The following is a 16,224-nucleotide window of genomic DNA, read 5'->3' on the forward strand; positions in this document are numbered from 1 at the left end:
GTGTTTCCATGGTTTCTACAAAATAAAACTAGAAACCAAGGGTAACGCAGGTATGACGCAATTGACAGGCGACTCCTCACACGTCCCGGAGCCTTGGTTAAAATTGCAATTTTCTCACGATTTACAAATCATTGGGAACATTTGGGATATTGTAAGTACTCAAGTGAACAAAATATATAACACTGACCTAGTGGTTTTTGGATATTTTACTACAAAAATATTACATATTGCACCTTTATAAATAGTTTTTACTATTCTGTGAAGATCAGCAGAAAAATTGCCTGATATTCTAGGCTCGTTTATCAATAGCAGCACTGATGATGATGATTGCTGTTAATGCAACTGCAAAAGGTTGCATATTCCTTAACATTACACAATAGTTAACACAAACCCTTCCTGTGTTCTCTCATATTGTTTGCAAAACTGTATAGGCCTATACAAACGTGCAATATATATTTCACGAAGAATAGTAGTAAAACAAACACTGGTGATATGCTTTTCTACAGTGGTAAACACCACAGTTTAATGCAAATAAGGAGTTATATTGAGGAAGAAATGCTCCTCACATAAGCTTAAACTTTTACAATTTTACACTGATAAAAGAAAGATTACACAAGAGGAGACTGTAAAATGACGGTGACCGAGCTGAGCTTCAGATGTAAAACACATGACTGGGACACAATATGACATAGAAAACTGAACTCAAAACCTTTCAAAACATCCAGAAAAAAAAGAAAAAAAAAAAACCTCAGTACATAAAAACACTTTCACTTCCTAGGGAGATATTTGGTCCCACTTTTGTTTATACTTGCATAAAGTAAAAATATTGAATCCAGAATGCCTTTTTCTTAACATTTAACAAAAGTTAGAAATTACTTGAGTTTCACAAACTGAATCCCTTATAAGATCCTAGAGTAAAACCAAAAACAGAAACCAGCTACACAGGAATAGGTACCAGACTTGTGTGACATGATCAGACGTTTAATAAATCTGCATAGTAATCTGACATTACATGCAGAGAGCCAAACTTCTACCCTATTCAAATACTGTATAGTAACTAAAACCATTTGAAAGCAAATAATCAAGCATGAATTCGAACATAAAGGCTGAAGGCAATGAAATGAACATAGAAACATGGAGAAAACACAGGCACTGGGAAAAAGCTGCTGTATGTCAATAAAAGAGTTCAGAAGTACAGATCACGTCACTGCCGTGAGCGACTCCGAACACGAGAGTCCGCTGCACGACCACGTCACTATGATGAACAAATGCTGAACATGAATGAGGGCTCGTTTTGCACTTTTATTTGTCTTTATCAGATTCTGTTATTTCCTCTTTCGATGACGCCTCCTCTGGTGAAGACTCTTCGTACCTGCAGGACACACAAGAAGTGAGTAAAACAAGTGACTGGCAGGGAAGCGGTATTCAAACAGAAGGATGAAGAGAGAGCGGTGCTGGGCTGCTCTGTCCCTATTGTTTCCTGTGAGCTTGTACTTTTTGATAATGGATCATCTGCTGTAGTGGACATGAGTGACGGATGTACGCTGACACGGCAAGAAACAGACAGACACAAGAAGTCCCGGAAGTTGCACTGACAACATTAAATGCTCCCTGAAGACAGGAACTACAGGTAAAATGAGTTAATACACAGAAAACAAAGAAGGCTACTGGGATCTTAAATGTATGATAATCCCAGCGCTTGTAAAACTACTGCAACTTGCTTGCACTCAGACTAATGAATTACATTACTTGGACTAAAGTACAGCTTATCCTCAGCATTAAGCTGATTTATTTACACTGGTGTCTTGTTATATAGGTGAGAAACCACTAAAGGTAGTGCATTACAGCCATTTTACCTGAGTTCATTGGGGTTTCAGGAAGCAAAATCTATGACACATGAGACAGGCCTACTGAAGTTCATTAGTGTAAATGACCCTGAATGGCATGAGAATGTTGACAGAAGAGCAGGAAAGACGAGCTGAATTATCAAGGCCGATACCTGGCAGGAGAGGACAGTAATGGAAAAGAAGAATGCAGTCGTTACATGTCGGAGGGTGTGTGTCGGCGGCGGCGGGGGGACGACGGCCCGAAACTCTGCATGGAGTTGGCCAGACTCGCCGGGGAGCCCGACACAGTGGGGAAATGAGTGAGCCGCGGGGTGTGGGGCAAAACTTCATCTGACGACTCATAGCTGCATGCCAGAGTGAAGAGGAGAAGAATAGGAAGGTAACATGAAGAAGAAAGCACAAAAGAAGAAGGTCTGTAAGTTGCCTTAAAACAGGAAGAAACCCATTGCAATAACTGACAAAACATGTTCCAAACTCTGTCTGCTGCCTACATAGGCAGCTACTTTCTGAGAAACAAGTGTCCAAGACATACTGCACCCTTAAAAGCTGGCCAAAAGAAGGCATCTTATTATGCCACTGCCCAACTTTTGGTACAGCCTTCATATATTCTTATTCAAGGTGACTTTAAGGGGTCATGAACTGCACGTTTTATTATTTTATAATGTTTCCTGGGGTGCATTTTTACATCATTTGGAAATAAAAGGCATTTTTCCTACCGTGATTTTAGCCCTTTGATTTGAACGCTCCGTTTTAAGGGGCGTGTCTGCTGTGAGACTTCAGTGTAAACGCCCACTGCTGTGATTGGCTGATATCTTTTGATTTGAAATAGCCAAGTATTACCCTCTTGAAAACTTTTAGCATGTTTTTACTATTACAGTTCTCAAGGTTTAACTACATTACATTTAGATCTATGACATTATATATAGATTGTGACATGAAAGGCGGCAAATGTTGTTGAGCGCATGAAAGCAGTGATCTCATCATTCAACTCAGTTTCTGCACACTAACAAATGCTTTCATCATAACTAACAGTGCAAACACACTGTAAATAAGAGACTTGTTGATCATTACGGGAGTTGACACGTGTCCAAAACTCAGTCTCTGATAAACTTGCGATGTTTGATTGACAGCTCCAGTGATTGTAAAGGGAGCATTCTTTGATCAGTTTAAATAACAGATTATTTTCATGCTACTAAGAGAAACAACGTGAAGTTGAGCATTTAGTCACTGGTTTTCTTTACTGACACATAGACAAAGAACATCTGAATGTACATGAATCATTACATATCAGATCAGGCATTAGAATTAATACAGTTACTTCCATGTTGTTGCGTTACTGTCAAGTCCATATCGTAAAAGTCTGTTTGCAAAGCCTGCGCCGAAATGCAATTGATTTACCAAAGAATCCACAGTGAAACGTACTGAATACAAATAAATTTTGTGCTCTTTTCTCCACCTCATTTCACTAATGCCAGTGTGGCAGAGTTTCAGCTATCTATTATGTCTGGGCTTGGTAACATTAAAAGCAGTTTTTGGACTAACAAGGAAGTTTTCAGTTCTGAAACTTACAGGATATTCTTATAGTATGATGACCTCTTATATATCAAAAGCTCAAGGAAAAGTTAACTTCTCAGTCCCCCTTTAAGTTCTTTTACATGATTCATGTATTAGCACAGTGGTTCCCAAACCTTTTCTGCCGAGACCCCCTTTTGTAGAGAAAAATCTTTTCAGAAATTGAATGGGGCAATAGTTTATTGTGGGGGATTTGTCATGTCATGTCGCATCCAGTGTAGACAGCATCACTGATTATAATGGTTTTGCTTCTGCTGTGTCGCATTGCACCACTCACAACTAGTGTACTTCTAGTGTACTTTTAAAAAATATTTTATAACAAGCACTCTTGACAATTTGTGAATACAGATCTATCACTGTAGTAGTAGTTTTGAAGTCTGTTAGTAAAACATTGCTGAAGTGCCGGCTATATGTGGTGATGCTGATGTGAAACTACACCCTGCCTATGACCTGTGCATGTGTTTCCTTGACAGTTGAACTAAAGACTAAAAAAAAAAAAAAAAAAAATCTGATCTGAAAATGATCTGAAAGTTGTGGATGACAGTCAGTTTGTGTATAAATGTAGGTTTTTGCCCAATTTTTTCAGCTTTCAATTTCTAGTATTGTGATATTTAAAGTCACTTGGTTACTCACCAAAAGCTTTCTATTTTGTTGTAGATCATTAGACAGTTTTACTGGGTCAGAATCCTGTCCAATATCAGTTACAGGTAGGGGTGTAACGGAACAGTTTCGGTACAGGACTTCCGGTACGGTGCACATGTGTACCGAATGCATTACATTGCAACATTAAGGTCTCCTGTTTGGGAACACTTCAGTTTAAAATAAGCTCTGCGTTTTGCTACTTTCGATAAGAAAGCAAGTGTCATTCTTTCAAATTTGATCCATTTTATCACGAAATTTAAACAGAAAATGTGGTTTTGACGCTCTTCACCGATCTCTGTATAGGCGCCACAAGCGGCGTTCAAGCTACAGTGAAGACGATCATAGCATTAGCAGACATAACGGTTTTTATTCTTAAACTTCTTAAGAAATAATTTAATTTATTTAAAGACAGGGACAACTTGTTCATTAAACCGCTGTACCGAATCCAAACCGAACCATGACTTCAAAACCGAGGTACGTACCGAACCGTCAGATTTGTGTACCATTACACCCCTAGTTACAGGAGGTTCTTTCCAACACAAACACTGCCTGTGAAGTCATTAGCTTATAAGGCAGCGAGACACAAATCAGTCTCTTTATGCCAGTTCAGAACACACAATATCAGCCCGATTTTGGCAAAATCCATTTGACGTAGGGTGTCATGGTGATTTGTAAACTACAATGGGCATCAGTACGCAAAGATCATTTCATCTTGTAAAAAGTGTCATAGTGCATGACACTAACACAGCGTCTGATGCTTTTTTTGGTCCTCCATGACATGTTCCATCACATCTGTGACATTGACCAATAGGTGCACAGGAGCTCTTGCGTACACCGCATTCAAACATGGGGAAACAACAGAGACGATGGTATTGGTGCTGCTAGGTGGAGTTACGCAATGGAGGAAAGGTTTGTGGAGCTACGGTATGGCAACAATACTCCAGCCTTTATGAGGTTTCCTCGAGGAATGACCACCACAGTGATGAAAAGATAAATGCTGGCAAACGACAGCAGAGGCGCTTCAGCAACACCGCTTCAGTAGCCATTGTTTGTTTACACTCGTTTCTGCAAGTCGCTAGTTTCGCCTTCTCGATGACATCACGCATGTCGTTAAAGATGGCAAGCGATGATTGGTCGGGAAGCATGTTCTCTTGTCCATGACAAGAATTTAGGAATCAAAAGTCAGATAATCTGACACAGCGACTATCGTAACAGATAAAAACAGTGCAGTCTGAACCCAGCATTAGTATACAACTGACTCCAACTAGCTTTCGGAAAAGTCTTTAACAGTAAACTTACTTTCTCCAACCTGTACTATGAATAAATGTTCAGTGTTTTCAAAAAAAAAAAAAAAAAAAAATTGTGAAAAGTATAAGCAGTTTGTATGCTCATTTGGTCAGATTGTGTTTGTCTATAATTGTATACTCATAAAATGTGGTTGGATCTTCACTGAAGAACTTCACAAACCACTTGTTGTAACTGTATAATAACCACTAACTGGGATATACATTTCTAATTACACGAAGGTGAACCAGCTTCGTTCACAAAGCATGTTATAAGTGAATCATGCTGCATGTGAGCTGGACACATGATGGTGTTCACATTAAAGTACACTCAATTTGATAGTCAACACATGCACACTAGAACGGTTCATCTGTCCAGTGTATTTCTTTCCAGATGTTTTGAGCAATGAAAATGTCTTTGTGCTCTTTTAAACTACAGTTGCAAGTATCTCAAATTCCTTACACAAGCACTACCCAGCACAAAAAGAAAAAAGACTTCAGGAAGCAGAAACGAGGCAGCCCATCATGACAGGCATGCCAGCATTGGCGGCAGGAAAGACGCATGTGACATGAATGCATGAATGTGAGTGCAGAAGTGTGCAAAGTGAACAAACTACATCCTGACCCTGGACATAAGCTCTGAACATGGTCCACATCAGGAGGAGAGTTACCTGAACATCTCGGTCAGTTCTCCCTTCAACAGAGCCACCAGCACTGGGAATCCAATACAAGCAGGGACCAGGTACAGCAAAGCAGGCTGGGAAAAACAAAACCTTTATAGCACACATTCAGAGCCAGATTGGGTTCAACATTAGTGTTTTTTATTGTTAATGTTGTTATACCTGGGCATGTTTAAAGGTGTGCATGACGAATATGGTTAAACCCAGGCCGAAGATGTAAGCCAGGAAGCTGGTGTAGAAGTAAGTCCGTGTGTTCTTCTTCAAACTGAGAGAGGAAGACAAGAAAATGACAGAAGAGTATGAAAATCGAATCCACAAGCAGCTGAAATCAAATGCAATCAAATGAAGGACTGTACCTGACGTCAAAGCGCAGGAGCAGAGCGATGAAGATTCCTGACAGAAATGATGACAGTCATGAGCGTTCGCTTCAAATCATTAACATACTGCTGTCTAAAACAAACAAGCCAAAGGTCTCAGAAATCCTCTTTGTATATTTACCCGGAATGACAATGTCCCCCAGTCCCAGCATGGCAAAGTTACTGGCATCCAAACCTTTTTCCAGCAAATCTTGTGGGAAAACCACTAGAAGGAAAAGAAGAGTGGGAATGAGCTGTGTTTGTGCTGTATTTTTAGGTGAATACAGGAATCTTAATACCAGGGTTTCTACACCTTTTGACAAAATAAACCTAATGACTTGTTTCAATCGTTTGAGATGACTGGATAAAGATTTGTAGAGAATTTTATTAAACTTCAAATGAGCAATTTCTAGCTAATTCCACACGACTATACAATGTAAGCCATGCGCTGAGGAAAATGTAAAACCTATACAGAGAAGCAGCGAGCAACAGCCTTCTGTTCTGGAGATGTATGGAGCAGATACTCACACTTAATTGGGGCTTCGAAGGACTTGGCAACTGTCACCATGACGTTGGTGCCAAAAACCTAAAAGCAAATAGAGTACATGCTAAAACCCAGGACAAATGTTAATAACCTATATTAAATAGGCCATTCCGAAGTGAATTTTAATTGATCCTAACTCACCCAGAACACGTCGTAGACGAACAGTCCTCCCAGCAGGATGCAGCCAGTGCTGACGTTATTGAGGTGGAGCAGCTCAACTCCGTTCAGGGCAAAAGCCAAACCGAACAGGTTATTGGCGACCCAGTGCTGTCAGGAGACACACAGAGATGATCGTCCACAGAGACCTCAAGCACTCGCTGCCAAGCTACACGAATCATCAATACGCTTGTGCTTGATTATGTATGTTGAAACATGGAACTTAAACCCAATTTTTAATATATACACTGTTAGAAATATAATCACTCATTTTATATTTATGAATAACAATTTTTAAAAATGATTTAAAAATTAAATTTCACTTGAAACCTGATGATCATGTTATCCCACACACTTGATTCTCACAAGCCTAGTAACAGAACTAGTGCAGTATCTTTTTTATTATAGTTGTTTTAAAGGCACAATATGTCATTTTCACCTATAGAGGTCGTTTCTTCAAAACAAACACGTAGCTTGACAACGCCGTGAATGAGCAAGGAATCGTGGGAGTTGTCGTCCTCACCTCCACAGCCGACAGAAAGCAATCCGACAGGACTCGGGCAGAAATCATGCTCTTGGATGAGCTAATGTATTAAAGATTTATTAACGTTACTGTGGTATGAAGCAGGGCGGGCAGAGAGCCGCAGGAGTCCAGCGGAGCTTTTATTATGCTTATGCTGCAGTCGGTCGCTTTGAATCTTTTCTTTGCGTATGTGGGTTAAACGCAGCACTGTTTAACATGGTAAAAGGGTTAGTTCACCCAAAAATGAAAATTGAGCCATTAATTGACCCTTCGCCAAGAGTTTGATTGACAAGCGATCTAACCAATCAGAATGCCGAATCCTTGGTGGAGTTAAACTTAAATTGTGTGTACTGACTTTTTCCGCGTTTGAAACAACATTCCTTCTCATGTTCATTCATATTTATTTGATGCTATAAATGGACTAGTAGGAAGAGATGATCGGTTCACGAGCCTCGAGCTGAGGTGCTACAGCAATCTGTCACGACACATTAAAGAGCCACAAAATGTTTTTTGTTGTTTGAATTTCTTAAACGACACAGTTTGAAAGCTGGGACTTTGTTTAATATCATAAGTAACCTGCTCTTTCTTCTCTGTCGACGTGTTGTCAGTATCCTCTTTGCTCCACGATGTATTTTTCACTGCGTGTTGCATGACAGCGCTACGGCTTGTCTGACAAAGCAACGGCTTGTCGGACAAAGCAACAGTAACTAAGGGGGGGCGGGTCTTTGCGAAGGGTCAATAACTCACACTCATGTTGTTCCACACCCGTAAGACCTTTGTTCATCTTGAGAACACAAATTAAGATATTTTTGATAAAATCTGATGGCTCAGTAAGGCCTCCATTGAGAGCAAGACAAATAACACTTTCAATGCCCAGAAAGCTACTAAAGACGCATTTAAAACAGTTCATGTCACTACAGTGGTTCAACCTTAATGTTATGAAGCAACGAGAATACTTTTTGTGCGGCGGAGACTTTGGCAGTTTGATACACTCTCTGAACCACCAATTCGAAACAAGATTCATTAAGCTTTGAAGCAATGTTTTGAAATCACCCATCACTAGAAATTGTTTTTTTGGTGCACAAAAAGTTCTCGTCACTTCATAGCTTTCTGGGCAATGAAAGTGTTAATTATCTTGCTGGCGATGCAGGCCACACTGAGCCATCGGATTTTATCAAAAATATCTTAATTTGTGTTTCGAAGATGAACGAAAGTCTTACCCTAACGTTGTTCCACACCCGTAAGTAATTAATGACAGAATGTTCATTTTTGGGTGAACTAACCCTTTAAAACAATCACACTAAATACATTTGATTGTTATAACATTAATCTGTGCTTTTCGCTCGGCAGCTGCTATGAGAGACTTGTAAGCTAGATCGATATTAGAATGTCATAATAAAAACTGGATTACTTGTGTTGCTAAATGACATCCAATTAATTTTAAAATATATTGTATGATGGCGAAAACTCTGATTATGCTGTTAGCCATTTGACAAAATAGTGTTGTCTCTGAGGCATGGTAAAATATGGTACTCGCAGTAAATCAAGAAAACAACAGATTTAAACAATGATTAGTTTCTGTCGATGAATGTATCCAAACAAAAAGTTGCTCACCCATCTAATAAAACACACAATATATTAATGCATCAATGATGTCGCCATGGTTTCTATAAAGTAAAACCAGAAATCGAGGGTCATGTGGATATGATGTCAGTTACACAGTTCTGGTTAAAACAACTTAATTATCTGGATTTAAACATTGTTGGAAACATCTGGGGATAAAGCGAGTATACACAAGTCAACAAAATACATAATGCTGTTCGTGTTTTTTGAATATTTTAATAAAAAAAAAAATCATACATATTGTGCCTTTAAACTTTTCAAAATCATAAGTGATTATTTAAGTTTAAATTAGATTTTGAATGCCATACTGACTCTACTAAACCTCAGTGTGTGTGTGTATGTGTGTGATCTGTTCCCTTAATGTTGTAGTGTGCAGTTGAAATCAGTGTTTAGGATTCTGTTGAAAACGTCAAACATGGATCATTTTTAGATAGCTGAGTGTGACAGATACAGCAGAACAAACAGAACGGTGAGCTGTTATCCAGTTTTGTGGAGCATGACTCAACCACAACTACCTGAACTTGTGTGATTCACTGCTGCCTTGACCGGAGTCTCTCCATCAGCAGCTCTTGTTGAGCAGCATGAGGAAACTCTACTAGTGATGTAAACTAGCAGCACAGCTCACTTTACGTCTCCATTATTACCAGCTGCTGCTTTACATGCACACAAATAACCTGATAACTACCAACAACTTGATTATTTAAATAGCCTGTTTTATTTAAATAAACTATGCATACCAATATAACCCAGCAGTGCAAGAAGACCACTTTTACAAGACTTGTAAAAAAAAAAAAATCTGTTACTCTGTTCCTACAACATTGTTTCTCAGATCTGTCAGGTTAAAAAAAATAAGGCAAAACAGCTTTCACTATTAACAAAATGTGCACAAAAATAACTTCCTGCTGAATGACACTTACTGCACTTCCTGTTGGACATGCCATCTGTTTTACAGAATCTAAAAAAAACCACAATGACAAGGTACCTTTATTTGAGCGCAAGTCTTTCTTATGCCTGCCATCTCCTCTGACATGATCTTGAGCCGCAGATCCATCTACACACTGAAACTCCTTTCTTTCACACAATTTTATCTTTAGTGTATTATTAAAGGGTTAAATCACCCAAAAAATTAAAAATTATGTCATTAATGATTCACCCTCATGTCGTTCCAAACCCGTAAGACCTTCATTCATCTTCGGAAAACAGTTTAAAATATTTTAGATTTAGTCAGAGAGCTTTCTGTCCCTCCATTGAAAATGTATGTACGGTATACTGTCCATGTCCAGAAAGGTAATAAAAACATCATCAAAGTAGACCATGTGACATCAGAGGGTCAGTTAGAATTTGTTGTAGCATCGAAAATACATTTTGGTCCAAAAATAACAAAAACTATGACTTTATTCAGCATTGTCTTCTCTTCCGGATCTGTTGTGACGCTGCTGACGTGTTATCTGGTGCGCCCGAGCTTCGTTTACAGTCTGAGGGAGACGCACGCTGTAAACAAAACAACCTTCGCAAACATGTCTAAGGATTACGGCAGAGGAAGACTTGCATTTTTTTGCTCAGCCATATTTATTTGAACCCGAATACACGGACGAAGAACTAAGAGCGATGGAAGAAGCTCCTACACAGCAGCAACCGCTGTCACAAGCAGCGTCACTGCGGAGTCATGAACGCGGATTGACAACAGACCCGGAAGAGAAGACAATGCTGAATAAAGTCGTAGTTTTTGTTATTTTTGGACCAAAATGTATTTTCAATGCTTCGAAAAACTTCTAACTAACCCACTGATGTCACATGGACTACTTTGATGATGTTTTTATTACCTTTCTGGACATGGACAGTGTACCGTACATACATTTTCAATGGAGGGACAGAAAGCTCTCATTTTTGGGTGAACTAACCTTTAAGACAATATCAATATTTCGTTTCTTAAATATCACAGTTAACAACAACACCCCTGGATCTCAGGGAACACACGAACAGGTGAAATGTGTATCTTGAACACAACGGAAGTCACTTTGGAAAAAAACTTCAGCTACAGGTTTATTAGTCTGGACTTCGCTTTTGGCCACTACTGTACATGTAAGTCGTGGTACTTCTCTTGTCTTTTACACACAGAATATAGCTGTGCCAGCCTTATAATCCATTTGGCCTATATAAACATCAGCGGGATTAACTACACTTTATATATAAAACAGTGTAATTGCTGTCAGAGCTCTATAAAAAGCTGCTCTAAATGAAGACAGATCTACTCTACCTTCTTGAGGACGTACCAGACGCCGACCACACTGCTGACGCACAGGCAGATCAGATCCTTCGTGTCAAACTCGTAGTTGACGATCTCTGTGGGAGAAAACAGGCTTTAGACAGAGCTTCTCCATCAGACACAAAGCTGTGTAAATGTGCAGTGGCATCTCACCCTCTTTGCTGTCTCCTGAACCCTGGGTGAACAGCAGCTGGTACTGCTTATTTGGCAGGTTAGCAGGGAAAACTCTGTACATGAAGGGACTGGCACAGCAAGAGCAGAAGAGTCAGCCTAAATCACGTCACATTAAAGGATTACACACATTTACAAAACACACTAAGCTCTAGGTGTGTCCTACCTCATTGTGTGAGACAGCGCTAATATTCCCAGCACGAAGAAATACATGGAGAGCAGCAGGTTTATGTACTCTTGAGAGAAAATCTACAGAGACAAAGTCAAGAAATCCTTCACAATCACTTTAATGAGTCTATACAGTGTTTTTGCTTGTTTTTAAACACCTTAAAGTATTAAACGTCAGAAAATATTTTTCCCAGCCCTACTTACAAAATGTTTTATTAAGCTCTGTTTTTTTTTAAACTCATTTAAATTCTTAAAGGCACAATATGTAACTCTTCGCCTCTAGAGGTCACCTATTCAAAACACAGGCGTAGCTTGATGACGCCTTGATTTTGCGAAATCATGGGAGGCGTTGTCTTCATGTCTACAACTGGTGGAAAAGAATCAGGATGGGACTCGGCAGAAATCATGTTCATGGATGAGATTATTAACGTTACTGTAGTATGACGCAGAGCAGGGCCGAGTGCTGTTGGAGCTGAACGAGGCCGCCTGAGCGATTGCTAATGAGAGACGAGCGCGACACATGGCTTGACAGCAGAGGGACTTTTATTATGCCACAGTCAACGCTTCCGCTTCTTCCGGTAATGAGCATGAGGGTTAACGCAACGCTGTTTATCATATTAGACACATTTGTGTGTTGAAAATTATGTTATGACATGCATTCGCTTAGCGGTTTCTATGAGACACTTGTTGCACACTGTGGTAAACTAGATCAATATTAGTCATGGTAAATCATGGTACTCGCTGTAAATCAAGAAAACGAATTTTAAACAATAAGACTTACTGTGTTTAGCTGTATAACATGATTAGTTTTCTGTCGATGAATGTATCCGATCAGTTGCTCACCTGTCTAATAAAACACACAATATATTAAAGCGTCTTTGGTGTTTCCATGGTTTCTACAAAATAAAACCGGAAATCGAGGGTAATGCGAGTATGATGTCATTGATAGGTGATGCACGGATACGCTCCATGTCCTGGTTAAAATAGCTTTTTTTCTCTGGATTTAAACATTCTTGGAAACATCTGGTATAATTTAAGTACACAAGTCAACAAAATATATAACACTGTTATAGTGGTTTTTCGATATTTTAACCCAATCTTACATATTGTGCCTTTAATTCATAATATGAATATGTAAGAATTATTCAATTCAATGGAACATTACTATTAATTGAATTGAATAAATCTTGAAAAAGTTTGTTTTTGTGAATTGTGGGGACATTCCATAGGCGTAATGGTTTTTATACTCTACAAACTGTATTTCCTATCGCCCTACACCTACCAATCATAAGAAACTGTGCACATTTTTGTTATTTATAAGCCTTTCGAAAAATGGGGACATGGGGTAATGTCCTCATAAGTCACCCTTCTCCTTGTAATACCCATGTCATACCCATGTCATTATACAAATTTGTGTCTTGATGTCACAAAAAGGCGTACACACACACACACACACACACACACACACACACACACACACACACAAACAGAGAGAGAGAGAGTTGTGACCTTGAAGAAGAGATACAGGCCGAAGAGAGTGCAGCTGGCGATGATGGGGAAGCGAGCGGCGTCTCTGCTCGTGATGGTCTCAGGCATATCTGAGGGACTCTGACAGAGACATAGACATTCACTAAATACACAGACACTGTCTAACAAACCTTAGTGTAGCTTTGCATATTATTTCATAGTGGTGGGCGATACGACCACATTCTTATTTCAAAATATGAGAAATATTATTTCACAGTAATGATATACATCACAATATAATACCATAAAATAACTACCTCATTTTTGTTATTAAAATTAAGAAGCGCTGTATGGTCAGTAAAGATTATCATTTGCACGCGTTTTCAAGCTTTGCCAACGTAAGCATTCAAGTGAAAGAACTCGCGCGCGCTGTGTGAGAAGAAAATTAATTCTCTTTCACCTCTCCTTGCATCTAAACGGATAAATTCACACAAATTTATCTCAAAATCTCTGCCTTTGCGAGTATCTTGGTAAGCAGTAGAGAAAGAACGCATGCATGTCATTATTGTATATTCAATGCATTAGATTTAAAGGTACCATCGAATTGAAAATTTACCTCGGCATAGTTAAATAACAAGAGTTCAGTACATGGAAATGACATACAGTGAGTCTCAAACACCATTGTTTCCTCCTTCTTATATAAATCTCATTTGTGTAAAAGACTTCCGAAGAACAGGCGAATCTCAACATAACACCGACTGTTACGTAACAGTCGGGATCATTAATATGTACGCCCCCAATATTTGCATATGCCAGCTCATGTTCAAAGCATTAGACAAGGGCAGGACGGCTGGATCTGCACAGCCGAATCAGACTAGGTAAGCAAGCGAGGACAACAGCGAAAAATGGCAGATGGAGCAATAATAACTGACATGATCCATGATATCATGATATTTTTAGAGATATTTGTAAATTGTCTTTCTAAATGTTTCGTTAGCATGTTGCTAATGTACTGTTAAATGTGGTTAAAGTTACCATTGTTTCTTACTGTATTCACGGAGACAAGAGCCGTCGCTATTTAAATTTTTAAACACTTGCAGTCTGTATAATGCACAAACACAACTTCATTCTTTATAAATCTCTCCAACAGTTTAGCATTAGCCGTTAGCCACGGAACACCATCAAACTCATTCAGAATCAAATGTAAACATCCAAATAAATACTATACTTAGGCGATTAGACATTCTCCATGACGAACACTTTGTAAAGATCCATTTTGAAGGTTATATTAGCTGTGTGAACTTTGTTTAATGATAGAGTCGAGAGCTCGGGAGGGGGCGGAGAGCGCAAACAATTAAAGGGGCCGCAGCCTGAATTGGTGCATTTCTAATTATGCCCCAAAATAGGCAGTTAAAAAAAAAAAAATTTTAAATTGACACCTTGAAAATCGAAATCGAATCAAATTGGGACATCTGAATCGATACCCAGCCCTCATAGCAAACTAATTTAGATGATGTCCACCAGGTCAACGTTCTGAAAAATGTGCCATTTTGACAGTTTAATTTAGAGGAGAATCAAATTATGAACGCATATAAAATGAAAATATTTAGATATATGGAGGCACAAAATATATGTGAAAAAGGAGCATTAATTGAATATTTGAATATGTTTCAAAATAGATTTACAATTTACATATAAAAGAAAACATTATAATATGCATATTTTGCAAATTAATGTTTTACATAGACTGATATTTAAACTAATTTACATAAAAAGGAGATATGTAAATATTTCCAGTAAAAATGTATTTACATATGTTTAACATGTGAAAATATTGCCAAGGGGCCAAAATCAAATATTTAAATATATTTCAGTATAAAATATATTTCCTCTATTTAGATTTAAGACATTTAAATATGAGAAAATCGATTTATTATTAATATATTTCAATTTAAGTGATCTCTGTATGGGCAGCTAGCTTATATGCAGGCTACTTTTAAACACAACATAATTTACATTTATAAAAAACTTCCCGTGTAAATTACCTTAGATGTATATTAGACAGTTATCTAATCTGAATAGTTGTTAAGTTTCTAATAAGTGCATCTACTACATTATTCACATTGAACTGATGATCCTAGTCCAGCCGGACAACCAAAATTGACTAAATTTAGAGATGTAAGATGTGTGGAATATGGTTCAGTTGGAATATGACTTTAGAGTAATCATAAGTGTTCAATTAAACACAATATCCAGTACGCGCTCATCATGTTGAAGAGATGTGCTGAGTGACATATGGCACTATAACAGGCCTGTGAATCAGTCAGCATCATTACCTGCAGCACCTCAAACTCTGACGAAATTCACGTCTGCACAGAGCATTAATATATTTAAACATCCATGTGTCTTTTGCATTGCCTCCACTCATTCTCTCATACATACATACAGTATCTCAGTAACTTTACCTTGCTTTTGGAGCAGCCCACCGACCGCAGCGCTCCGAAGAAGATGGGCAGAAGGGCCATGAGCAGCAGGCTGCCGTACGCCAGAGCTGTGCCCTCGGCGCTGGACACGAACCGAGCCGCGGTCCCGTTCACCGCGTCCGAACCGTTGCTGGATCCGTCGGGCACCGATGCGGTCTGCTCCACATCCGCCATGTTTAACTCAGATACGGTGACCCTTAGAAATAAATGTGCTGAGAGTGTCAACTGAGTGTGCTTCTCATTGAGATGGACTCGATTCGCTTTAAGGCCACGTTTCCTAACTGAGCCCGGTGAAGTCTGAGCGTTCTTCACTGTTCAATCACAGACGCACACGGACAAGTGTACTGACACCCGGCGGAGCGGAGGAAGAACTGCTGCTGCAGTATTCTGAGGGCGCTTCTCTTATGTGCGCTTCCTCGTTTCCTTTCTTCATCAGCCAGCTC

General features: G+C 39.0%; 1 protein-coding gene across 3 annotated transcripts; it reads right to left on the reverse strand.

Moving 5' to 3' along the window:
* Positions 1 to 487: 487 nt before the first annotated feature.
* Positions 488 to 16,120, reverse strand: hm13 (histocompatibility (minor) 13). Of its 3 annotated transcripts, none has more exons than XM_067371381.1 (13): positions 15,764 to 16,120; positions 13,341 to 13,439; positions 11,830 to 11,912; positions 11,646 to 11,734; positions 11,484 to 11,569; positions 7,066 to 7,191; positions 6,909 to 6,966; positions 6,523 to 6,606; positions 6,381 to 6,417; positions 6,187 to 6,289; positions 6,016 to 6,101; positions 2,045 to 2,191; positions 488 to 1,372 (listed from the first exon to the last, which is right to left on the reverse strand). In XM_067371381.1, exons 1-13 carry the CDS (start codon positions 15,953 to 15,955, stop codon positions 1,303 to 1,305), a joined length of 1,260 nt encoding a protein of 419 aa, XP_067227482.1. In that variant the 5' UTR covers positions 15,956 to 16,120; the 3' UTR covers positions 488 to 1,302. The 3 variants fall into 3 exon arrangements, with proteins under 3 accessions (XP_067227482.1, XP_067227480.1, XP_067227481.1); XM_067371379.1 differs by lacking the exon at positions 2,045 to 2,191 and adding an exon at positions 12,613 to 12,678 and having other exon boundaries at positions 491 to 1,372; positions 15,764 to 16,116; XM_067371380.1 differs by lacking the exon at positions 2,045 to 2,191 and having other exon boundaries at positions 494 to 1,372; positions 15,764 to 16,109.
* Positions 16,121 to 16,224: the final 104 nt, after the last annotated feature.

This window comes from Chanodichthys erythropterus, chromosome 20 (genome assembly GCF_024489055.1).
Source record: "Chanodichthys erythropterus isolate Z2021 chromosome 20, ASM2448905v1, whole genome shotgun sequence".
Lineage (NCBI taxonomy): Eukaryota > Metazoa > Chordata > Actinopteri > Cypriniformes > Xenocyprididae > Chanodichthys > Chanodichthys erythropterus.